Consider the following 24382-nt stretch of genomic DNA (forward strand, 5'->3'; position numbering starts at 1 on the left):
GGGCTTCCCTCCCGGAGGCCCAAGATCAACGGGAAATGGCTCCACGTTGGCCACGGTGCACGGGGGTGAACAAGGTCCCACCCTGAGCCCAGGAGCCAAGTGGAAAGGCCCTCCCCAGGGTCCCACCTGATGGAGGGGACATCCTGGAGGGCCCAAGCCGGGGTGGGAGGGGAATGAGGTGGCCTTTCTGGATCTGCAGTCTCAGAGGGGCCAGTGGGGGTGTTCAGCCTAGGGTTCATGGAAAGTGAGCAGGCCGCAGCAAGAAGGAAGAGCCTTTCCTGGCGCAGACTGGCTCTGGCCCAAACGGCTCCTCCCAGCCACATGTGGCCGCTGAGCGCCTGGCATGGGGGCCCGGCCTCCCAAGGAGCTGAGCTGGTACGTGGGATTTAACCTAAAGTAATTCAAATCGAAACACTGAAACTTGACCCTGTACCCCTTCCAAGTGATGCAGCTCCAGACCCGTGGCCTGGAAAATGCCCTGTTTTAGAAAACCACTTCCTAGGAGACAGTCGCTGTAATCCATCATTCTTTATTAGCTTTTAGAAAAAGCCACACATTCAAAAAGTAAGTTTTTTGGCTTGATGTAATTAGGTCAATGAAACCCTATTTCAACTTCAGGATTTCTCACAGTGCAATGTATGAACGTGACAGACCGATCCGTATTAGGACAGACAAATGCCCCATGAAGCTGGGCTTTGAATCTGAGTTTATAGTTCACGTTCTTCATGGCTATGCCGTGCTCATCATCATAAAGGATGTACTTAATTAAAACACAAGAAGTCCACATCTGAGCTGTCAGCGGGTCCATAAATAGCCCTAAAGATTTTATTTATTTGACAGAGACAGACACAGCGAGAGAGGGAACACGAGCAGGGGGGAGTCGGAGATGGAGAAGCAGGCTTCCCACTGAGCAGGGAGCCCCATGTAGGGCTCGATCCCAGGACCCCGGGATCATGACCCGAGCTGAAGACTGAGCCCCCCAGGCGCCCCAGCAGCCCTAGGTTCTTACAGTTAGGATATTACCCTATCATTCAAATTCTTTGTTTTAGGGGCTTTTTTAACATGTTAAAAGTTAAATTATATCATGCATTAACAGAGGAAATAATGAGTTTCAGGATTCCCTGGTTCATATAAAGTGAAAATTAAATCAAACGATCCAAATACCCCAAAGCACGTTTCTGGGTGCTGGCAAGCTGTTTTGAGGAAGTTGCGCTTGGCCGCAGCTAAACATACTTATGCAGCCACTCAAGTAAATTTCTTCTTGCTTCGTCAATATAGGGCTTGTCTTCCACTGAACAATCTTCTCTCTTTCGATGCACGAAGCCATGGGTTTGCCCAGAAAATGTTTTAATTTGATATTCCACTTTGCAGTGTTTTTTCAACTTCTGGGTCAGCAAAGAGACCTGACAGACAAAAGGATTTCATGATAGTATGATTTTTTTTTTAAGATTTTATTTATTTGACAGAGAGAGATCACAAGTAGACAGAGAGGCAGGCAGAGGGGGTGGGGGAAGCAGGCTCCCTGCTGAGCAGAGAGCCCGATGCAGGGCTCAATCCCAGGACCCCGAGATCATGACCTGAGCCGAAGGCAGCGGCTTAACCCACTGAGCCACCCAGGCGCCCCTGATATTATGATTTTAAGTCTAGTCATGGTTTCCAGTCCCCAAATCCTCTCGGAATGCTCAGAAAAGAAACTTAACATCAGTGCCTTAAGTTTTGTAGCTATTATGAATTTTTTACTTTTATACCTAACACAGTCCTTATAACCTCTGGCAAAGGAGAGGATTCCAAGCAATATAAAAATGATACAATATCAGTTCTTTGAAACTGTATTAGTATCTTTGGGACACCATTCAATATGCAACAAAATATTCAATATATTCAAGTAGAAATTATTTTAAATTTGTATGAATATAATGTATTAGTTATGAATAACAATAATTTCTAAATGACTGCTTTTGAACCAGTTTTCTTCTGCTTTTTTCTTATCAACATACTGGGTTGAACATATCCAACTTTTTTTTTAAGTAAACCCCCCACAATGTGGGGCTCAAACTTATGACCCCAAGGTCAAGAGTTGTAAGCTCCATGGAATGAGCCCGCCAAGTGCCCCACACCCACCTCTTTAAGGACACACACCTTCCTTATCTTAACTCGTGGCGTTTTTTGAAGATTTATTTGAGAGAAAGAGAGAACACAAATGGGGGGAGCATTAGAGGGAGAGGGAGAAGCAGGCTCCCCGCTGAGCAGGGATCCCAATGTGGGGCTCGATCCCAGGACCCTGGGATCATGACCTGAGCCGAAGGCAGAGGCTTAACCCACTGAGCCACCCAGGCGCCCCATCACCTTTATAACTTTAACACTGAAAAATATTTGGAGCAACAAATGAACCTTTGGGACATTTTCCCTGAAAAGTCAAGTCATGTTATTAAATATAGAAATGAGAAGAGGGGCACCTGGGTGGCTCAGTCAGTTAAGCATCAGACTCCTGATTTCGGTTCAGGTCATGATCTCAGGGTCATGAGATCAAGCCCCGGGTCCCGCCTGTGCTCAGCAGGGAACCTGCTCAAGGATTCTCTCTCCCTCTCCCTCTGCCCCTCCACCCACTCACGAGCACGCACTCTCTCTAAATAAATAAACCTTCAAAAAAAATGAAAAGAGGAAATGATGCCAACTTACTTGCTCAAGGGGAATCACAGCATCATTTTCAGCAAAAATGAACAACGTGGGGTTCTTTAAACTGTGCACGTCTTCAGAGTCCTTGACGATGCCTGGAAGATGGGGACAGACACGTGGGGTAGGATTTCCAAACATGGGCCTCAGAAACCTCTGTGGGTTTGGTTTGATTTTTCAAAGTAAAATATGTGCTTTGGGGGTTCAGTTTATTTCCTTTTCAGTAATTCTACAGAAGTGACCTGGCCTACAAAATCAGTCTCAAAGAGAAACTTACCTAGCTAGACCTTCCTGCTCTCTACTTCATGAGAAGTCAGGCCAGAAATAGTGGAATTAGACCTTGCTGTCTGCTTGGCCTGCCCAGAGACAGGAGCAGCCTGAAAAACACTCCCTTGTGTGACGATGCCTTCCTTTACAAACGGGGGACAAACTCTCAAATCTGGACCATCTGGCCCCTCCTGTTCTAGAAGTCTCTCACAATCCACCGAAGCCCCACAGCATCCGACCTCAGTTTGCCAAGTGGCTTCATACATAAGGTGAGGCAGCTGTTTCCCAGGATATTGGTGCTCCGACCAGACCACGGTTGTGACATCACGGGTATGACATCACAGGTGTGGTACCCGGTCCTCACAGGACATCTGTAAAAGTTACCTTTCATCCTTTGTTTCAGAATTTTAGCGCGCATTTGGCCTAAAGCCTGTTCTGCCCCAGGCATTCAGACCACAGCTGGGCGTCTGCCCATGATCTGTCTGTGATCCGAAGCCATCTTAAGGTAAATAGTGTTCAAGGAAATTATTCTGACATTGTGAAGGAAGTTTTATTCAAGAAGGACCACCAGAATGAGGTCTGGCTATAGGAGAAAGAAATCGCTCAACCCGAATACCAGGACAAGTGGGGATTTAGCGCCGAGGAGGAGGGCGCGGGGGCAGCGGGTGGAAAATGACTAAGAGCAAACATCAGAGTGAGACGGATTCTGGCCAGAGGACGTGACAGAATTCAGGCTCACGCGATCCAGAGGGTGGGGGGTGAGGAATGTGGTCAGACATCCAAAGTTGGGGGATTCTCACTAGGCTGCCCCAATGGGCCAAGGACGAGCCCAGTCGGGGACCCCCCCAGAAAGAGGACTCACAGAGGAGCCTGGCTCAGGTGTGGTCGGGACAGGGTCCAAGTCAGTAGGAAGAAGAAAACAACGGGCATCTCCTGCTTCCATGTCTGGGCAGCACAGCAAAGGCAAGCAGCCCAGAGGGCCTCCCCTTCCCTGCAGCCCCTCTCTAGGAGGCAGGGAGCCACAGGAGGGCTAGCCATGCTCCCTGACCCCCTCTGTTAAGGCCACCATGCATCGCTGGACAGCAAAGGTTCGATGCCCCCAGGCGTCTCCTGAGTCCTGCCAAGCAATGCGCAACAGCGGCCAGAAGGGGGAGCCGGCGAGGCGTCCACGCAGGAGAGCCTTCGTTTCACACAAAGGGACGGTCATCCCCGTTGTGCCCAAAGCCAACTGACAACGTACTCTCTTTGGTGTAAGTTAGTATATTTAAAGGATTTTTTTTTTAATGCTAAAAGTAAGCAAAATCACCACAGCGAACAACCACTGATCCAGATAGGAATCCTCGGTCTGTAACTGTAGGACATACGATCATGAAAGAAAACCGAATTCCCTTCTTTTTTCTTTTCTTTCTTTCTTTTCTTTTTTTTTTTTTACATGTTTATGGTCCGCTCCTCCAGTATGGACCTAGTACGCACGTCCCCGCGCACACGCGCTCTTGCTTCGTTGCCATGACAGCGGCGGTCTGTCCAGCTGGAGCGTTTACGCGCCGCTACAAGGCTCTTCCCTCCCCTCCCCTCCCCTCCTTCCTTAGCCCGCACCCCGTAGCCGGACCCTCCCGTGTCGGGACGGCGGTTCACGGTGTCCCTCAGAAGGAACGCGGCCGGAGAGTCACCACGATCCCGGAGATACACGTTACCCCCTTCGCCGCCCTTGGGCTCGGGGACGGTCCCGACCGCACAGCGCGGGGACCGGGGCTCCGGGTCCCAAGCTCCGCCTCCGGCACCACCCACCCGGCCCTCCCCTCTCAGGGCTGCAGAGCCGAGCCCCTGCGGACGCGCTGTTCCTCCCCCAGGCCTCCCGCTTCCACCGAATCCGACGCGCGAGGCGGATTTACCGTAGACGGACACCCCCGCCCGGAGCCCGGGGTACGTCATCATCACGTGGTGGACGGCCACGCCCCCCCAGCAGAATCCCACGACGCCGATGCGCTGCGCGCCGCACTGCCGCTGCAGGTACGTCAGCACGGCGTCCACCTCCCTGGAACAGAAAGTTCGGGAATCAGGGGCGCAGGGGTGGCTCCGTCGGTGGAGCCACCGCCTCCGGCTCAGGTCGCGATCCTGGAGGCCGGGATCGAGCCCCGCATCGGCTCCCCCCTCGGCGGGGAGCCCGCTCCTCCCTCTGCTCCCCCCCCCCCCGGGCTCGCCCTCTCGAAGAAAATCCTACAAAAAGCGAAAAAAGGCGGCTAGAGGCCCCTTGTAGGTGGACTCTGAAGAGCCAGCCTCGGAGACGCAGACGCGGAGCGGTCGCCGGTGCGGGGGATGCGGGGGCGGGGAAACACCGGACGAGGGGCGCGGACACACCGGACGAGGGGCGCGGACTCCGCTCCGGAGACTGGCGAGCCCCGGGCTGTAGCGTGCCGCGGGGGCAGAGTTAGTGACGCAGTCGATGCCGCTGCACATCGTGCGCGCAGGTCGCGGAGAGCGCCGGCAGCGCGTGTTCCCGCCACCGAAAAGAAGGTAACCCTGGGACAGGACAGCGGTGCTGCCAAAGGCTAGGGTGGCAGTCATTTTGCAATATATAAACGTGTTGGATCAACACTGTACACCTTACACTTACACATTATGGGTCAATTATATCTCAATAAGGCGGGGGCAGGGGGCGGGCAAAAAGACAATCGAGAGGCATTTTGTGAGCACCCCGTCTCTCGCCCCCTCTCCCCCCGCCGCAGGGGGCGAGCGCGGGACAGCAGGTGCTCGGACATGGACAGTCACGGGGCTTCCGCAGCAGCTCTGCCTCCGCAGTCTGCGATTCTTGCTTTTGGAGCTCTGTCCTCCCCCGCGGCTGCCGCAGTGATGCACATCACCCCACCGGTCTCCCCACACGTGTCTCCACCAAGCACAGCCTCCTCCAACCACCTGACAGAGCGGCGGGCGGGCTCTTTGCAAACCACAAATCACACCAGCCCACAACCCAGATGAAAGCTGAGCCCTGGCCTTCCACAGCCTCCCAGTAAAGGCCAGAAGTCAAAGCACAGCGTCCTAAGACCTGATCCCAAGATCCACCCCCACACGGAGCAGCCCAGCCTGCTAGCCTCTGACAGACATGAGCCCCAGCCGGGCAGCTCCCCAAACTTCACTCCCGCAGCTAACACCCTGACTCGGGACCGCTGGTCTCCTTCCGTGCCCGAAGAGCAGAGCGGGACTTGGAAAGTTGTCAGCACGATGTAAGCCAGAAGAACACCAGAAGTGGCCCTGTCTTTGCAAATGGTTTATTTGCAAATTGCTTGTTGGGAACTCGGTGTATTTTCAGCTAGAAGCAATACACCCAAACGGAGGTAGGGAAGCAAGACCAGGCAGAAAGTTCTGGTTTGATCGAATAAGGAAGAAATGCTACAGCTTAAAAAAGAGAAAGCAAGCCATTCTCTTGCACTTCCTCTCCCTTTTGATCATAGCATATCCTGGAGCACCTTTAAATAAATGGATTCTACTGCTAAGTACAGGGCACTTACAGTCCTCATGTGAGCGGTAATTAAGTAATTCCGCAAAACATGGAAAGAGCAACAGTTGACATTTGGGGTTTTAATTTTTCCTTGGATGCTTTGATCTCAAAAGTAACGGCCTTAATTGGAGAGACGAGGAGGAAGAGGTCACTTCTATAAAAACACTTGAGCTCGTGTGAACATGTCTTTGCTGGTGCTGCTCTGCATGTGTTCCCTACTTTTCTGGAAGCACCAGGGTTCAGCTTTGGATGAAGCTCTCCTCCCACCCACCAGTGCTTGGTTCATATACCTTGGGGGATTCTGCACTAGGTTCCAGTTGTGAAGTGTGTGGTACAGGCTGACCAGCAGAAAGCATAGCCATTTCCTGGCCACAATGACTGATTCCAGGACAGACCTATGACTGAGCCATAGCCATGAGGGCAAAATGTGAATTTTGCTGAGTTGCTGGAAAAGGGACCAATGGAAGGCTGGAGCTGCTGCAGCCATCTTGTCACCCAGCGGCAAGAGCTGCCTGAGAATGGAGCCAGTGTACAGGCAACCTAGTAGAGAAATGTTGGAAGGCAAGTCCCAGAGATAGTTTCTGTACTAGAAACCAACCCCTGCTTCAAGCCAGAAACTACCTCTTTTAGCATTCAAGATGGGTTTTGTGTTACTTAGGAACACACTTGACCAGATACAAGGATTTCAGTCTCCTTTCAAAGTGAGTGTTTCTCTCTCTCCGCCCCCCCACCTTTTTTGTTTTGTTTTGTTTTGTTTTGCTTTGCTTTGTCGTGGGCAGGGAGAGGGGTGGGACAGAGGAAGAGGGAGAGAGAGAATCTCAAGCAAGCACGGAGCCCAACATGGGGCCTGATCTCACGATCCTGAGATCATGACCTGAGCTGAAATCAAGAGTCACACGTTTAACCCACTGAGCCTCCCAGATGCCCCAGTGTTTCTCTGTCTCATTTTTGTTTAAAATGCATGGCTCTCCTTTTCCCCTGTGGAACAGTACCGCTGGGCTGCTCCAGCATCTGCCAGCAGCGATCACTCTGCTTTGTGCTCACAAATGGTAGGCAGACCCCCCCCCCAACAATTTTTCCTCAGAAAGTCGCAAAAGGTCCTAACTATTCTCCCCCGACCCCAGCCCCCCATGGAAAGATGAATTCCACAGTTGCATCCCGGTTTCTGTGGTTCTCTTGTGTTTCTACTTCTAATTTTTCTCTCCACATCTGGCTTCATTTTGGTTTTCTTGGGGTTGCAGGTTAGGGGTGCAGGTCTCCTGGGAGGGACTAGGAAGAGGTTAAGTGTGCAGGAGGCTTATCCCCAAGAATCTCGGGGCCAACACTGAGGACAGGGAGGGAAGGACACAGAGCCAGGCAGGGGGAGCAGCCGGCTATGACAGTCTCCACACAAGCCCCAACCAGCTCCTCAGGGAGGCTTGGAGCCGGGGTGGCCGCCGAGGGTCCCCCTGACTTGAGGTGAAGGAGCCAGGCCTACACAGCCCTGCAGGAAGACTGCTCAGGATGGGGCAGAGGAAGACAAGGCAGCTGATGTCCCAGAGACAGTCCCCCAGACCACTGCTGGGCTGGTCTCCCGCACACAAGTTTGGCCATGCCGGGAGCTCCCAGCGCAGCCCGCAGCACAGGCCCTGCGAGAAGGGGTTCCCAGTGAGTGTGGGGCATGAAAATGGGGCTGAGAAGCCAGGTGGGGGCACTCAGCAGGGCCCCAGGCCCCTTTGGGCTAGGGGCAGAGGTCCGCCTGAGGTCCACCAGCCCTGGGTGCAGCTCTTGAAGGGCATTCTGGTGGAAGAAGGAACAGAAAGTTCCAGGGACCGCATGCCCATGGGCAGGGCCCCACATTCTTAGCAGTTTCCTCAACCTCAGCTGGGGGAGCAGCTTATCAAACCCAAGGCTCACATCCAGTGACCGGGAAGGAGAGGGTTCAGAAGGACAGATGGCCAAGGTGATTCGGGCTGGTGTTGGGGGAACCTCCTTTGCCCTGGGCTCACACTGACTTGTTCAGGAGAAGCTTGGCATCAGAGAACCTTCCTGGCACCCTTTCCCCCTGCACCCTTAGCCCAGACAGAAAGAGCTGTCTGGACGGCAGCTAAGCACGCTATTTCCTTGCTTCTGGGCCACGGGAGCTAATTCAATAAAAAGCTGAAATCCTGGGGGGATCCCCCTCTTTTACTTCTCACTGCTCCCTGGACCCTGACAAGATGGCAGTCCTGGTCTAATGGGCCTGGTGTCAAGACCTGAAGTCTCTCAGAGGGGGAGGTGGGGGGTCAGGTCTAGGCTGGGGGAGGGGACAGCCCTTTGGGTTTCCTGTCAGCTGAGCCCTAATGGGGCAAGCCCCTGACCCAGCTTCTTTTCTCCGCCCACTGCCTCAACTGGTTCTGGAGCCTGGACAGGAAGGAAGGAGTGTTGACCCTATGCACCTCGAAAGCACCCTTGTCAAGGGAAATCGGGCCACCACAAAGTGGTCCTTCCCCAACGTTCCCTTGGCATGAGTGCCACAAAGTTGCTCAGAAAGGGAAGCAGAGAGCCTGCTGGCGTCCCACCTTCCAGGCCACACACAGGCTCCATGAAAGCCAGTTTCCTTAGGCATTAGCCATGGCCCTGGAAGTCCCACACGAGGGAGGGAGGGGGGTGTCTGAATAGTGAAGCCGTACCCACTTCTCCCTGCAGCCTCCACTCTCCCGGGGGTCCTGGGATGGGAGCGGGGGGGGGTAGAGGGGTGGCACAAACATGGACGATAACTTACTTATCAATCTTCCTGGCATCTCTTGTTTTCAACCACTCCGGGAAGGTGGACCAGTCCCCAGACGGGTGCCATGGCTCCTGACCTACGAAGAAGTCCGGGACGATGGTCCTGTCAAACAGGGACATTCATTGCTCTTCATTTCGGAGCTGCTGGGCTTTGCTGACATTCATGAAGAAGCCTGTTACGTTGGTGATTCTGATTCACAGTGGGGACCACGAAGGCCAAGTGTGATCGCATCAGAGAGGCCAGCTGGCGCCAGGCCAGACCACTGGGGATTTCACAACCGTAGGTGCGAGGCCTCTGCCAGCCTCCTTGGAGCCCAGCCCATCTGAAATGACAAGGCGAGCCCACGGGCACAGTCCCCATGGGACGGATGACCCAGGAAGGAGCCCCAGAGCCCCCTCCCCCACCCCGGGAGGAGCCACTTGGCTCAGCTGGCCTTCTGCGTTAGTCCCAGGTCAGAGGGTACACCTGGGTCGCACATCCAGTCACGATGACCAAGCAATTTTCCCCCAGCCTCAGCCCAGGATGCTGACAGGGGCACAACCTCCCGCTCAGAGGGAAAGGTCTCCTGCAGGTTCTAAAACAGGCGGCAGAGAGAAAACAAGCCAGTCCGTGTCCCTCCTCCATGCGTGTCAATCCCCCGCCCCCCGTCCCAAGGCTGGGTCCACACAGCACCAGCCCGAGACTCGCTTCCTAGAATAAAGGCCGTGGCCACAGATGGAGGAACCCGGCTCTTCCTGCCAGGGTGGAAGGAACCCTGGAATCTGGGTCAGAAGAACCCAAGTTCAAGCCCCAGTACGGCACCCACCCGCGCCGTGACCTTAACAAGTCACTTTTAGCCTCATTTTCTCAGTCTGATGAACAGACAGCCCTGGCCAACCTCGGCAGGTTATTCTGACGGCAAAGGGAGTTGGATAAGTGGGAGAGCTCTGTAAGTCATGGGTGCCTTTGCTCATCGTTTGTGTTCCGTCTCCAGATAAGGACCCACCGTAGGACAATGGAAGCCACCACGCCAGGGCCCAGCCTGCGGGGTCACTGGGAGGATAAAGGACACATTCCTGCAATGCCCTCTGCACGGGGTCTGTCCAGCTCAGCCTCGGGACAACCAGGGTTGGCTACGGTGCTTCTCACTGGGTTTGCCCCTAGTAAGTCACGTGGCCTCCTGTTCCAGACATCTGGGGGCATGAAAAAGTGAAAACTCAAGCACAAACCCTCGTTGCCATCTGCACTAACGCTGAGTCACACAACAGTGGGCGTGTGACCTTCAAATCGATTTCTCTGGTAGGAAAACAAGGTCAGTGCACACTGGATTTGCAGCTTTTTGAGAAAACAAAGGAAATCGCGGTGCGCCCCACTCGGAGCTGGTGGGTCGTAGGCTGTCTGAGGCTAGAGGGAAGGACCGGCCCCTCTCCTCCATGTTTACGGACACTGTGCCAGGACCTGGCGTGATGGGAAGCGGACAGGTGTGTTCTCAGTACTCAATCCGGCAAAGGCCTAACCTTCAGGAGAGGAGTGAGGTCTCACAGCACCGTTCTGGAACCCCTGGGAACTCGGACAGGACCCTGATCGCTTGTGTTTAGCATGTGTTTCGCCCAGGCTTAATCATGGGTCGTCTGCTTGTAAAATCTGACCCGGCTGAGACGTGTCCAAGGCCAAGGAGCAGATCCATTACAGAGCCGGCAAGGGAGGCTGGCCCCAGGCGCCCTGCACCTGCCCAGGCAGGCCCCGCATCCAGCAGTAACTCCCTCCAAGTCCAAGGGGTCTACAGGCCCAAGCAGGGCAAGGAGGAGCCGAAGCCCCTCGGGGGTGGGGGCGGGGGGGCCGCCAGGGGGTCTGGGTGCAATGGCAGCCTCTGGACGCCAGGTGGTGTTCAGCTCACGTGACATTCCCCATTTGCGGTGGGGGTGGGTTGCCGGCACCATGAGATGAGGAAGTAGTAACCTAACTTAGAATGCAGGTGAGGCTTTTTGGCTTTGGTTTTGTTTTCCCTGAAGGGACCGTAACAGATCACAGAAATCTCCAGGAATTTAAGGAAAAGAACAGAACTTCCTACGTACGTGTATCCATTTCCTGCGATCAGGTCAGCCATGTATCTGGTGTTGGGCAACTGCCAGCCAAATATATCTTGAATGACGATCACAGCCTTGCCCGTGTGGAAGGGGGGCTTGGTCACATAAGCCTTGATGTGCTCGACTTGAACTTCCTGTCCCATTCCTCCATACTCTAGCCTGTGCCCAATGTCACACGGACAAGGGTGAGCCTCATTAGCCATTGCAGAGATTGAAGGTGGGCTACAGAGAGAGAGAGAAACATGAATTATGTTCTGAATGGTGCAAATCCAAAGATGATAAACAGTAAGTAAACTAAAATCAAGAGTGTAGAAAAGAATTCATTTTAACTATTTGCATCGTGTATTTCATGGAGGAAATCGCTGGTAACTTGTGATTCTGAGTGGGGCTAACAGGAATCCATTCCCATTACAAACACTAGAAATACCAGAGGGAATGTAACCAACAGATAAAAATTAAAATGGTGGAGCCCAAAAAGGGAACAATTCCCAGCCAGGATTGGACAGGAGACTTGAAGCCAGGGTCATGGTGGCAACGAGCAGATACTGAGTGAGCCCGGTGATCCTGGGGAGCAGGCTAGACCCAGGAACAAGCACTAATACCCCCTGAGATGGGGATTTGTGACTGAGACTCCATGCAGTGTCAGAGCCCCCAAGGTTTATATTTGGGGGCGGGGGGAGAAAATAAATAAATAAAACTCTACCAACAAGGACTAGGACGAAGGTTAGAAAGCCCAGGGAGGGAAAAAAGAAACCAATCCCCTGAAATTTCCCCTCTCCCTTCAAAGTAGGAATTCGTAGGCAGTGAAATGAACCAAACAAGTGACCCGGGGCAGCGAGGTCCCTGGGCACCCGGTGAGGCAAATGCAAACCTCCTTAGAGCAAGACTTCCACAATCCAAGACAAAAGACGCTACCCCTGAAGAGGGTCGGCAAAGGGGACAGCCTGAGGGTGGCGGGGGTCTGGACACCATGTGCTGGGAGAGCCGACTGGTTTTGCTGGTAGACGGCATGGCGGGGGAGGAGGGTCAGACAAAGAGGAGTTGGTGACGATGAGGGTTTTTTGCCCGAGCAACTGGAAAAGGGTAGCGTGTCTTTCAACAAGAAGGGGGAGACTCAGGAAGAGCAGGTTTGAGGAGATCGGGTCTTAAAAGTGGGGTGGTAAGTTGGAAATGTCTGTCGGACAAGCTGAGCGGCAGCTCCTAACAAGAAGATCAGGGCAGGGGTCCAAGAGGAAATGACAAGCTTGAAAGAGTCAGCAATCCCCAGCCCAGCCTCTTTTTTTTTTTTTTTTTTTTTTTTGGCGGATTCCATACACATGAATTTGCCTCATTGCAAAATTTATTGCAACTCCAAAATCAGTATTTGTCATGCTTTCGCCATCATCCACGGACTTCCGTAGAGCAGTGGCAAATCTGAGTCACTGACACGCGCGGTCCCTGCCAAGGTCGAACAAGGCAACGCTCTCCCTCCTCATTCAGCCCCCACCGCACACAAGGATCCGCTCGCTTTCTGTTGGGTCCCACAGCTTCCGCATTTTGCACTTTCGATGGTGACTTCATTGTTTATGAAGACTCCAGGCGTAGTGCTGAAGAGCCGTCTCGTGATCCTAAGGGCTCCCATGTGCCCCCAAAGATAATACGGACGGTAGACAGACCCGCTGATGGCAGGTTCAATGTCAATGAATCAACTCTATTATTCAGTAAGGCGTCTCTACTGAGAAACACACATAAAACGGGGTGACCCATTGACCAATGCACAGAAATGGGACCAGAGGCTCAGAGCGGTGGTTCGGGACTTGCTAGTCTGCTATCCACCTGACTTTATTGACCATGACTATGTTTGGCCCTTAACGCAGGTTTTAACTGCACGGGTCCACGTACACGTCGCTTTTTTTCCATAAATACACTCTAGGACCGTAAATGTATTTTCTCTTTTTTATAACTTTCTCAACATTTTCTTTTCTCTAGCTTACTTCATGGCAGGAATACAGTATTTAACACATATTAACATGCAAACTATGTGACAATCATCTGTCTGTGGTACCGGCAAGGCTTCTGGTCAACAGTAGGCTACTAGGATTACATTTTGAGGAGTCAAAAGTTCTAGGCAGATCCCTGACTGCACGGCGGTCAGCACTCCCAGCCCTGGTGTTGTCCAACTGTAGTGTAAATAATGAGAATCAGCTGCACATCGTATTTAAAACCTTGAGAGTGAATGACATCAGGAAGGGAACGACAGTAGATAAAGAAGAGAAGGATCTAGAAGTTCCAGCCCTAGGACCTTCACCATTAAAGGCTTTGGGGAGTAAGAAGGAACCAGCGAGCGAGTCTGAGAAGAAACAGCGAGTGAGGGGGGAGGAACCCCAAGTCATGGGCCTGAAGCCACGTGAAGACACAGTTTCTAGGAGGCAGAGTATAGACCGAGACCTTCTGCAAGAAACCCTGAGAGAGACACAGGGCTAAGCAAGGTGGACGTCAGGGTGACCTCCACGAAAACAGGGCTGGAGGACTGGGGTGGGCAAGACAGCAGCAGGCTGCAGAGAATGGCAGGAGAGAATCAGACCCGGTGAACACAGAAGCTCTTCATGACTTTTGCCAGAAACAGGAGCAAAAGGAGTGAGCAGAAGATGGAGGGAAGATAGGGCAACAGTCTTTTTATTTATTTATTTTATTTTTATTTTTATTATTTTTATTATATTTTTATTACCTATTTTATATTTATTTTTATATTTTAATTATTATGTATATTTTATTTTTAAGATTTTATGTATTTATTTCAAAGAGAGAGGGAGTGAGAGAGAAAATGAGCAGAGAGGCAGAGGGGGATAGAGAGAGAGAGAAGCAGACTCCTGGCTGAGCAGGGAGCCTGATGTGGGGCTCTACCCCGGGATCATGACCTGAGCTGAAGGCAGACGCTTAACCAACTGAGCCACCCAGGAGCCCCTCTTTTTATAATGGAAGAAATTTTAGCACATTTCCATGTGGATCAGAATGGTAGCTCACAGCGGAAAACAAAGCACAAGCAAAACTAACTGATGAAATGAGGGGCAAAGGGTCAGCCCAGGGAGAAGGTCAGCTTCCCCAGAAGCTCGGGCGGGTCCTCCACGTCCCGGGAGGGAAGGTAGGAGGCTGTGTGGATGTCCCCTACCTGCTTCTGCTCAGAGAACCGAGAGCCATGTCAGCAGTGAGGGGGAGAGCGGGGGAAGTCGGAAGGGACAAGAGCAGAGGGAAAATGAAGGACCAAGGAAATGTACATGGTCCCTGAGGCTGTGTCCTTCCAGCCCCGTCCCGCAGCAGGAGGGTGGTCCGAAGAGGGCAGAGAGATGGAGCAGAGCAAGACCGGGCTTTGGGGGGCGCTTGGGTGGCTCAGTGGGTTAAAGCCTCTGCCTTCAGCTCAGGTCATGGTCCCAGGGTCCGGGGATCGAGCCCCACATGGGGCTCTCTGCTCGGCAGGGAGCCTGCTTCCTCCTCTCTCTCTGCCTGCCTCTCTGCCTACTTGTGATCTCTATCTGTCAAATAAATAAATAAAATCTTAAAAACAAAAACAAAAACAAAAACAAAAAAAAAAGACCGGGCTTTGGAGGTCGAGGGCATGAGGTGGATATGGGGGATAAGACACGACGATCCTGAGCAATCCAGGGGAGCGGACGGGTCACAGTGGAGCCCCCCCTACGGCTGTGCAGCCCAGCCAGACAGAAAGAAGCCTGAGGAGGAAAGCAGAAGGAACCTGTTAGAGAACACCGTTTTCTTGACCCTTGGCGTAAAGCAGCATTCCTTACACTAGACCCAAAAAACACAAACCGTAAAGAAAAGGGTTAATAAAGTTCACGAAGTGTGTATAAGTCTGCTCGAGCTTCCACAACAAAATAGCACAGGCAGGGCAGTTGACATGACAGAAAGGTATTTCTCCCCACTCCAGAGGCTGGACGTTCCAGATCGGGATGCCCACAAGCTCGATGCTGAGAAGGACTCTCCTCTTCACTCGTGACAGCCACCTTCTTGCTGTGTCCTCACAGGCACCCACAGAGAGAACACGCTTTCTGGCCTCTTCTTACAAGAGCACTAATCCCATCCTGGGGCCCCACGCTCGCAACCTCCTCTAAACAGAATCACCAAAGGCCCCGCCTCCAGATACCAACAGGTGGGGGGGTTACAGCTCTCACCTATGAACTTAGCGGGGACACAAGTCCGTGCACAGCAGTGGCCAACTGTAAAACCCACTTGTAAGACAACTGGGGGAACCGAACTGACTGGATATTTGATGGCACTGAGCATTACTGTTATTGGGGGGGATAATACTATCACAGAGATGGTTGTGTGTGTGTGTGCGCGCATGTGTATACAATCCTTAACCTTTTACGGCTACATGCTAATGTATATACAGACAGAAAAACTACATGTCTGGAATTTGCTTCAAAATAGCCCAGGGGTGGTAGAGGTGGGGAAGAGTTGTTATTATTTGAGATATCATTCTCAAAGCAGAAGATTTAATATCTAGGTAAGATATAGGAAGAATTCTTGGGGCACCTGGGTGGCTCAGTGGGTTAAGTGTCTGTCTTCAGCTCAGGTCATGATCCCAGGGTCCTGGGATAAAGCCCTGCATCAGGCTCCCTGTTTGGCAGGAAGCCTGCTTCTCCCTCTCCCACTCCCTCTGCTTCTGTTCCCTCTCACTGTCTCTCTCTGTGTCAAATAAATATATAACATCTTTAAAAAAAATAAAAGTAAATAAAAAGGAAGAATTCTTACAAATCAACAAGAAAAAGACAACCCAAGAGAAAAATGCTCCAAAGATATGAATAGGCAACTCACAAAAGAGTACACCTGAATGGCACATAGACATATGAAAAGATATCCAACCTCACTGGTATCTAAGAAATCGTACTATTTTGTACATGACACGGATACTATTTTGCACCTTGCAGATTGGGAAATGTCTGTTAGCACCAAGAGCTAGTACGCACGTGGGGAAAAGGGAGGGAACACGAACAGATACAAACTCTGGTAAGTACTCTGACAAGGTCTAGCAAAGTCAAAGATGCAGACACCCTGCAACCCAGAAATCCCACAGCTGGGTGTGGGATTTCTATTCCCTAGAAAAATTTAGACCTCTGTGTGCATGCAAGCACACACACACACACACACACACACACACACACACACACACACTCGTGCCCATATGTGGTGAGTATGGAAAAGATGCTTTCGGTGGCACAGATGTGATGACAGTAACAGGAAGCAATCTGACTTTCAGGAGAACAGGATAAACTGTGATGTATCCGTTGTTGTGGGCTGACTTATGTCCCCAGAAAGACATGTTCAAGTCCTAACTCCCAGAACCTATAAACGTGCCCTTACTTGGAAATAGGGTCTTTGCAGAAGTAATCAAGTCAAGGTGCGGTGTCTGGGTGGCTCAATCAGCTAAGGGTCTGACTCTCTTGATTTCGGCTCAGGTCCTGGGATCAGGGACCTGGGATCAAGCCCCACATCAGGCTCCACGCTCAGCAGGAAGTCTGCTTGAAACTCCCTCTCTCTCCCTCTGCCCCTCCCCACTCAAATAAATAAATCTTAAAAAAAAAAAAAAAAAAGTTAACATGAAGTCACCCTGGATGAGAGTGGCCACTACCTCAGCAGCTAGTATCCTTGTATGAAGAGGGAAATTCAGATAGACACAGGGGGAGGAAGGCCCCGTGAAGACACAGGCAGAGACTGGAGGGAGGCTCCGACAAGCCAAGGAACACCGGGCAGTGCTAGCAACCATCAGAAACGAGGGGAGAAGCAAGGAAGGATTCCCCTCTGCAGGTTTCAGAGAAAGCAGGGCCCTGCTGACACCCTTGTTTCAGACTCCTGGCCCCCAGAACCATAAGAATACACTTCTGTTGTCTTACATCCCCCAGCTGCTTCATATTTGTTATCTGTTAAGGCAGCCACAGGAAACAAATACACTCAGAAACAAAGTACATGTATACTTACCAATATGATACATCTTAGCAACATAATGCTAGATAAAAAGACAATGGTCCTTTCGATGTTAAGTAAATACTAAAAAGAAAAATATTTCTTTTACTAATAAATATATTGTCATAAAAGTATAACACATGGGAATAAACACACCACCATTAGACAGTGGTTCCTGGTGAGGGAGAGAGGGTGGAGACTGCTGGCTTTAGCTGCATTTGTTACATTTTATTGCCTCAGAAAGTTCCAATTAAGGACAAAATGTTCACATTTTTTAAGCTTGGGTCACGTGAATATGGGTGCCTGTTAGACTCTTTCCTGCACCTCCCAGGATACTTTAGAAAGAAAATAACTAAATTTTAAAAGAAACACAAATTCAGAGCTAGTAGTTTACGCAAAGAAAATCTGAAACTATTCCTCATGGTTTTGTTTTCACATGCTTGGTTATAAAACTATTATTAGTAAGAGAAGTCACAACAATCCAAGACCAACAGTGGCAAATCTTATGGCTAATGCACTCTTTGTGAACAGCTGGTTCCTTTGGCTGATTTCTGTCTTTCTTTTTTTTTTTTTTTTTTTTAAACTTAAATTCTATTTAGTTGACATATAGTTTAGCATCAGTTCCAGGAGTGGAGATCAGTGGTTCATCATTTATACAAAACACGCAGGGCTCATCACAACAAGCCTTCCATAATGCCCATCACCCATCCAGCCCATCCCTCACCCATCTTCCTCTAGCAACCCTCAGTTTGTTCTCTACAGTTAAGAGTCTCTCATGATTTGTTTCCCTCTCTCTCACCCCCCTCCCAAATAGTCATGTTTTGTTTCTTAAACTCCACATATGAGTGAAATCATACGGTATTTGTCTTTCTCTGATTGACGTTTCACTTAGCATAATACACTCTAGCTCCTTCCGCATCATTGCAAATGGCAAGATTTCATTCTTTTTGATGGCTGAGTAGTAGTCCATTGTGTGTGTGTGTGTGTGTGTGTGTGCGCATGCACACACACACATACACACATACCACTTCTTTATCCGTTCATCAGTCGACGGACACTTGAACTATTTCCATAGTTTGGCGATTGCTGGTAATGCTTCCATAAACAACAGGGGGTACGTACTCCTTCGAATGTGTATTTTAAAATCCTTTGGCTAAATCCCTAGTAGTGCAATTGCTGGGTCGTAGGGTAGCTCTATTTTTAACTTTTTGAGGAACTGCCATACTGTTTTCCAGCGTGGCTGCCCCAGTTTGCATTCCCACCAACAGTGTGGAAGGGTTTCCCTTTCTCTGCATCCTCGCCAACACCTGTTGTCCCCTGTGTTGTTAATTTTAGCTGTTCTGACAGGTGTGAGGTGGTATCTCATGGTGGTTTTGGTTTGCGTTTCCCTGATGATGGGTGATGTTGAGCATCTTTTCATGTGTCTGTTGGCCGTCTGGATGTCCTCTTTGGAAAAATGTCTATTTATGTCTTCTGCCCATTTCTTAAGTGGATTATTTGTTTTCAGTGTGTTGAGTTTAATAAGTTCTTTATAGATTTTGGATACTAACCATTTATCGGATATGTCATTTGCAAATATCTTCTCCCATTCTATAGGCTGCCTTTTAGTTTTGTTGACAGTTTCCTTTGTTGCGCAGAAGCTTTTTATCTTGATGAAGTCCCCATAGTTCCTTTTTGCTTTTGTGTCCCTTGCCCCTGTTGACATGTCTAGGAAGAAACTGCTACAGCCAAGGTCACAGAGGTTGTTGCCTGTGTTCTCCTCTAGGATTTTGATGGTTTCCTGTCTCACATATAGGTCTTTCATCCATTTCGAATTTATTTTGTGTGTGGTGTAAGAAAATGGTCCAGTTTCATTCTTCTGCATGTGGCTGTCCAATTTTCCCAACACCAATTGTTGAAGAGACTGTCTTTTTTCCATTGGACATTCTTTCCTGCTTTGTTGAAGATTAGTTGACCATAGAGTTGAGGCTCCATTTCTGGGCTCTCTATTCTGTTCCATTGATCTATGTGTCTGTTTTTGTGCCAGTACCATATTGTCTTGATGATTACAGGTATGTAATAGAGCTTGAAGTCCAGAATCATGATGCACCCAGTTCTGCTTTTCTTTCTCAGGATTGCTTTGGCTATCTGGGGTCTTTTTTGGTTCCATACAAATTTTGGGATTGCTTATCCTAGCTCTATAAAAAATGCTGGTGGTATTTTGTTAAGGATTGTATTAAAAGTATAAATTGCTTTGGGTAATATAGACATTTTAATAACATTTGCTCTTCCAATCCAAGAGCATGGAATGTTTTTCCATTTCTTTAAGTCCTCTTCCATTTGTTTTCTAAGTTGTTGGGTTTTTTTTGTTTTTTGTTTTTTTTAAGATCTGATTTATTTGACAGAGATCACAAGTAGGCAGAGAGAGTGGGGAAACAGGCTCCCTGCCGAGCAGAGAGCCCCGCCCAATGCGGAGCTCCATCCCAGAACCCTGAGATCATGACCTGAGCCAGAGGCAGAGGCTTAAACCACTGAGCCACCCAGGTGCCCCAATTTCCTTAGTATTTTATGATTTCAGAGTATAGATCTTTTACCTCTTTGGTTAAGTTTATTCCTAGGTATCTTATGGGTTTGGTGCAGTTGTGAATGGGATCGATTCCTTGATTTCAGTTCCTGTGGCTTCATTATTGGTGTCCAGGAATGCAACAGATTTCTGTTCATCGATTTTATATCCTGCAATTTGCTGAATTCATGTATCAGTTCTAGCAATGTTTTGGTGGAGTCTTTTGGGTTTTCTACAGAGTATCATGTCATCTACAAATCGTGAAAGTTTGACCTCTTCCTTGACAATTTGCATGTCCTTAGGCTGATTTCTTTTTTTTTTTTTTTTTAGATTTTATTTTTTTTTTTTGACAGAGAGAGATCACAAGTAGATGGAGAGGCAGGCAGAGAGAGAGAGAGAGAGAGAGAGGGAGGCAGGCTCCCTGCTGAGCAGAGAGCCCGATGCGGGACTCGATCCCAGGACCCTGAGATCATGACCCGAGCCGAAGGCAGCAGCTTAACCCACTGAGCCACCCAGGCGCCCCCTTAGGCTGATTTCTTACCTGACTTGTCCTATGGGGCTGCGGAGACCCCAAAAAATCGTGGCCATTTCAAAGTGCCCTTGAGCCTGATGCTTTTTTATCTTCAACTGATACCCACTTTCTAGAAGGGAAGTTTATGGCCAGGAGAGCCACCATCTGGACTGATCTGCACAAAGGGGCAGTGCCCAGGACAGCCTGGGTATGGAAGGCTGGACTCCAGCCAGGCCCATCAACGGCACAACACGGGTCTGTTTCCAGGTCAAGCAGATTTTCCAAGGACCTCTCTCCGCTGTGGCTCCCAGGGAAAGAACCTCAGGGCAGTTCTACTGACTGGAGGACACACACAATGTCTGGACATCCCTTTCAGGATTTTGGCTTTGCCCCGCCCCTCCCCAAATGATACATTTGTTAAAGGAGACTTTTCAGAAAAAAATAAAAAGATGACTCTCGTAAGATTTTTTTTTTAATGAACACATTAAGGATTTTATTGTACTCATATAATAGGAGGGAATGAGGCAGCTGTGACAGCTCGTTGGAAGGGAGAAGGAAAGAGCACAAACGTATGCAGAGTAAAGGCATCACGAAAGGAGAGAAACCTGAGATCGCGAAAGGAGAGAAAACAGATTTTTCCACAGATGGGAGGAAGCCAACTGATCCTCCACCAGAGGGGACAGAAGTTACTAACTCACTGGTTACCAGCAACTTACAAAGAGTCATGGTGGCACCAAGGGGCCAGAATCAGACGACCCAGAAGGGTGTGCCACCGATGACAGAGGCTGTCCCCAAAAAACACAAAGTTTCTTCTGTGTGACATTCATCGTGAGGTCGCTCACGGTGAGCAAAAGGTTTCCTCCTATTGGGGGAAACCCACAGGGATGGGACAGTGGGTCTGACACAGACGGTGGGAGCCTCATAAAATGTGTCAAGGAGGGCTTTTCTGGAGCACCTGGCTGGCTTGGTCCGTACAGCATGCAACTCTTGATCTCGGGGCTTGAGTTTGAGCCCCATGTCAGGTGCAGAAATTACTTAAAATCTTAAAAATAAATAAATAAATAAACAGAAGAAGAAGGGCTCTTCTGTTTCCTAGCAGGTGGGCTTGGCAGTACTCACTGGCCACCTCGAGATTGGATCTGTGATCTCCACTAGTGAAGCCTCTGGAAGTCAGAACGCTCCTCATGGCGCGGCCCTGCAGAGGAGACCCCAACTGGCACCTTGACGAGGCCACACCGGCTAGCAGCGCTAACATCTCACCATCCGCCCGTGACCTTCATGCAAGATGCAACAAGACTGTGAATGACCTCAAGGCCCACTCTCCCAAAGTGACTTACAGTCCCTTCACCAAGCTCCTCTGAACTCTCTTCTCAAATAGACCCTGATTTGGGGGTTTCCGATGACGTCTCTGCCACGTTCCATTCCAGTAAGAATCCCTCTAAGTCAGCTTCACAGAATCCCTGACTCCTCAAATCTAATCTGGTTCCTCATCCTCCACTGCCAACACCCACACCGCACCCCTGGGGTGAGGTCTGATCACGCTGGCTTGTCTTCTGCAAGAACCCATGCGGTCAGTTTTCCAGAACTCCCATCCCCTGTGATGCTTCCTTCCTCTTAGCCATTTTCCATCCACTGACCCCCGCTCCATTCTTTGGCTCTAAATTCCCACTTTTCTTTGTTATTTCTGGAGTTGAGCCCAATCTTTCTCCCCCACTGTAAAACCCCACTTTACTGGTCCCTACCCCTATCCCGATGGTCCTGAGTAAGGTCCATTCTTTAGCAAATGCCATGAATGAATAATTTGTTCTCCCACACCCTACAGTCCTGCTTCACATACCAAGGGTTTCTACAATATCACAAGTCGAGACCCACGGGGATCACTGGTGCCTGTCTGATCTGCCAATTCCCAGGGGCTAACAGTCCTGTCCCCTCTCCTAACTGGAACCTTTCTGAGGCATTCCTTTGCCCCATTATATCTCCATGCTTCCTGACTCCTCTCTTGAACCAGTTATAACACCTGCCTGGTTCCCTTTTTCATGAATGAAATAGAATCTTTTAAAACGTGCTCATTAAAAAAAAAAAAATTGGGGGGGGCGCCTGGGTGGCTCAGTGGGTTAAAGCCTCTGCCTTCGGCTCAGGTCATGATCCCAGCGTCCTGGGATCGAGCCCCGCATCGGGCTCTCTGCTCAGCAGGGAGCCTGCTTCCTCCTCTCTCTCTGCCTGCCTCTCTGCCTACTTGTGATCTGTCAAATAAATAAAATCTTTTAAAAAAAAATTTTTTTTTTAAGTAATCTCTACACCCAACATGGGGCTCGAACTCACAACCCCGAGATCAATAGTCGCACGCTCTACCAATGGAGGCAGCCGGGTGTCCCAACACGGGCTCATTTTTATATCTGTATGAGAGTCAAGATTTTACCTCTTGCTGATGGAACAACATTCCCTTTTTCTCACTGGAAGTCAAAAAGCAAGAAACGAGTGGTAAAGCATGGTCCAACGAGTCTGGCTTTCCTGCTCTCATACCCTCAAGGATTTCAATAATTCATAAGTCAGACTTCTCTATGCAATGACGTTCTCCAACAGAAACAGAGAAAACAGATTTCGACGAGCAAAGGGAACCAGCATCAATGGGACTGTAACCAGCAACGGTATCAAGGAATAAATCGCTAGAAGCTTCAGAGATTTGGAAACCATCAGCAAGCCAAACACAGGCTAAAAAGTACCAGGAAGGCAGTGGCTGAGAGGGAAGGCTGGGTGTTTTCCCTGTGCTGGGTAAACAAAGCAGAAACTTGCCTGGCCACTGATTCCTGATCTTGAATCTGGGAAGGCTCAGCCATCGCCCTACTCATCCGTCTACCCCACAATGATCCTACACACGCCAACTCCAGATATTTATTTGTCAGCAATCCTGCCTGTATTTTCCGGAGGGTACAGGTCTAGGCAGCATGCATTAGAAAGGCACCGATCAGCCTGCTGGCCTGCAAGCATGCCAGTCACGTGGCCGCCTTTGGCCTTCTCTCAAGTTCTCCTGAGGCCTGGAGAGCCCTTGCCCCAGACACCTGCGGAACTCACTCTGACCACCTTATTTTCAGTGGGCTTTGAAAACAACAGGTTGTATTTGCCCCAGGCACAGCCAGCCCAGTCAAGGGGCACGCAGCCCCAGGGTCAAGGGTAAGAATGCTTGCTTAAATTACTATGGTAAGGAATATAGATATTTTGCAGGTTCCAAACCTCCTGAGATGGAAGACCTCCAGGCCACAGACAAAGTGGTCACCTGCTAGTATGACCTCATGGGCCTCCAATCAGCAGTGTCCACCTTCTCAGGAGATCCCCTCCCCGAATTCTGCCCCTAAAAGCCCTCATTTGCAAGCCATCGAGGATTCCGGACTTCTGAGCATTGGCTGCCTGCTCTCCCGGGTAGCGCCACTGTAATAAACGAGCTGGCTCTCTCCTCTGCAAAAGCTCGGTGTCCATTTTTACCGGCTTACTGCTTATCTGGTGGGCAAACTCTCCCTTGGTTCCGCTACATTTTGATGCAGATGTGCTCATTCTCCCCGCAGGCTTATGCTGGTAAGAACCAGACAACCAAAGGTCCAACTGTAGGTCAGTAATTCCAGAGCATTCAGTGGCATGAAAGAAAGGCACCAGATAAATGGAAAAACTTAACACGAGTTTCCGTACGATTTCAACTACGCTTTTCAACAATGTGGCTAAACCGTGCGGGACAACACACCAAGGCGGGCTGGCCAGGGCTGCTTTTCCGCGGTGACAAAGTACAGTACCGCTCTGGTACAAAGTCAGGTTTTGAACAAGGGCTTTGATCGTCTCGTGACCTGCGCGCACCACGGACTCGCTCTACCTCCTGCAAACGCGCGCGCGAGAGAGCAGAGCGGGCTGCGCGCGTTCCTGGGCCCGCGCAGTGCACGTACCTGTCCGCCGCCCGGAGCCTGCGTTCTCCCCGCGCGGAGACTGCCCGCCGTGCCCGGGGACTGTCGGGGCGGGCGGGGCGGAGGCGCCTCCCGCCGGGACGGAAGTGGACGCGCTGAGGGAGGGCGGCGGATCCCTGCGGGCCAGTGCCTGCCCCGGATTCCCAGCCTCCCGCGAAGGCCCGGCGGGAGGGAGG

At 50.4% G+C, this 24382-nt stretch overlaps 1 protein-coding gene across 1 annotated transcript; it reads right to left on the minus strand.

The window, feature by feature from the left end:
- Window positions 1–949: 949 nt before the first annotated feature.
- Window positions 950–24382, minus strand: LOC111153459 (carboxymethylenebutenolidase homolog). The gene is made up of 6 exons (XM_022512484.1): window positions 24189–24382; window positions 11240–11473; window positions 9180–9287; window positions 4833–4975; window positions 2680–2771; window positions 950–1403 (listed from the first exon to the last, which is right to left on the minus strand). Exons 2-6 carry the CDS (start codon window positions 11452–11454, stop codon window positions 1224–1226), a joined length of 738 nt encoding a protein of 245 aa, XP_022368192.1. The 5' UTR covers window positions 11455–11473; window positions 24189–24382; the 3' UTR covers window positions 950–1223.

The sequence above is a fragment of the Enhydra lutris genome, unplaced genomic scaffold, assembly GCF_002288905.1.
Source record: "Enhydra lutris kenyoni isolate GAN:26980312 unplaced genomic scaffold, ASM228890v2 scaffoldscaffold32, whole genome shotgun sequence".
Taxonomy (NCBI): domain Eukaryota; kingdom Metazoa; phylum Chordata; class Mammalia; order Carnivora; family Mustelidae; genus Enhydra; species Enhydra lutris.

Bases quoted from the DNA above. Each gene is read 5' to 3' on its own strand.
- LOC111153459 (XM_022512484.1), bottom strand. From the start codon at position 11,454: ATGGCTAATGAGGCTCACCCTTGTCCGTGTGACATTGGGCACAGGCTA. The intron at 9,288-11,239 runs GTACGTAGGAAG...CCTGTTTGACAG, and splicing joins ATCGCAGGAAATGGATACAC to GACCATCGTCCCGGACTTCT. The intron at 1,404-2,679 runs GTAAGTTGGCAT...TTTGTCTGTCAG, and splicing joins CTGTGATTCCCCTTGAGCAA to GTCTCTTTGCTGACCCAGAA.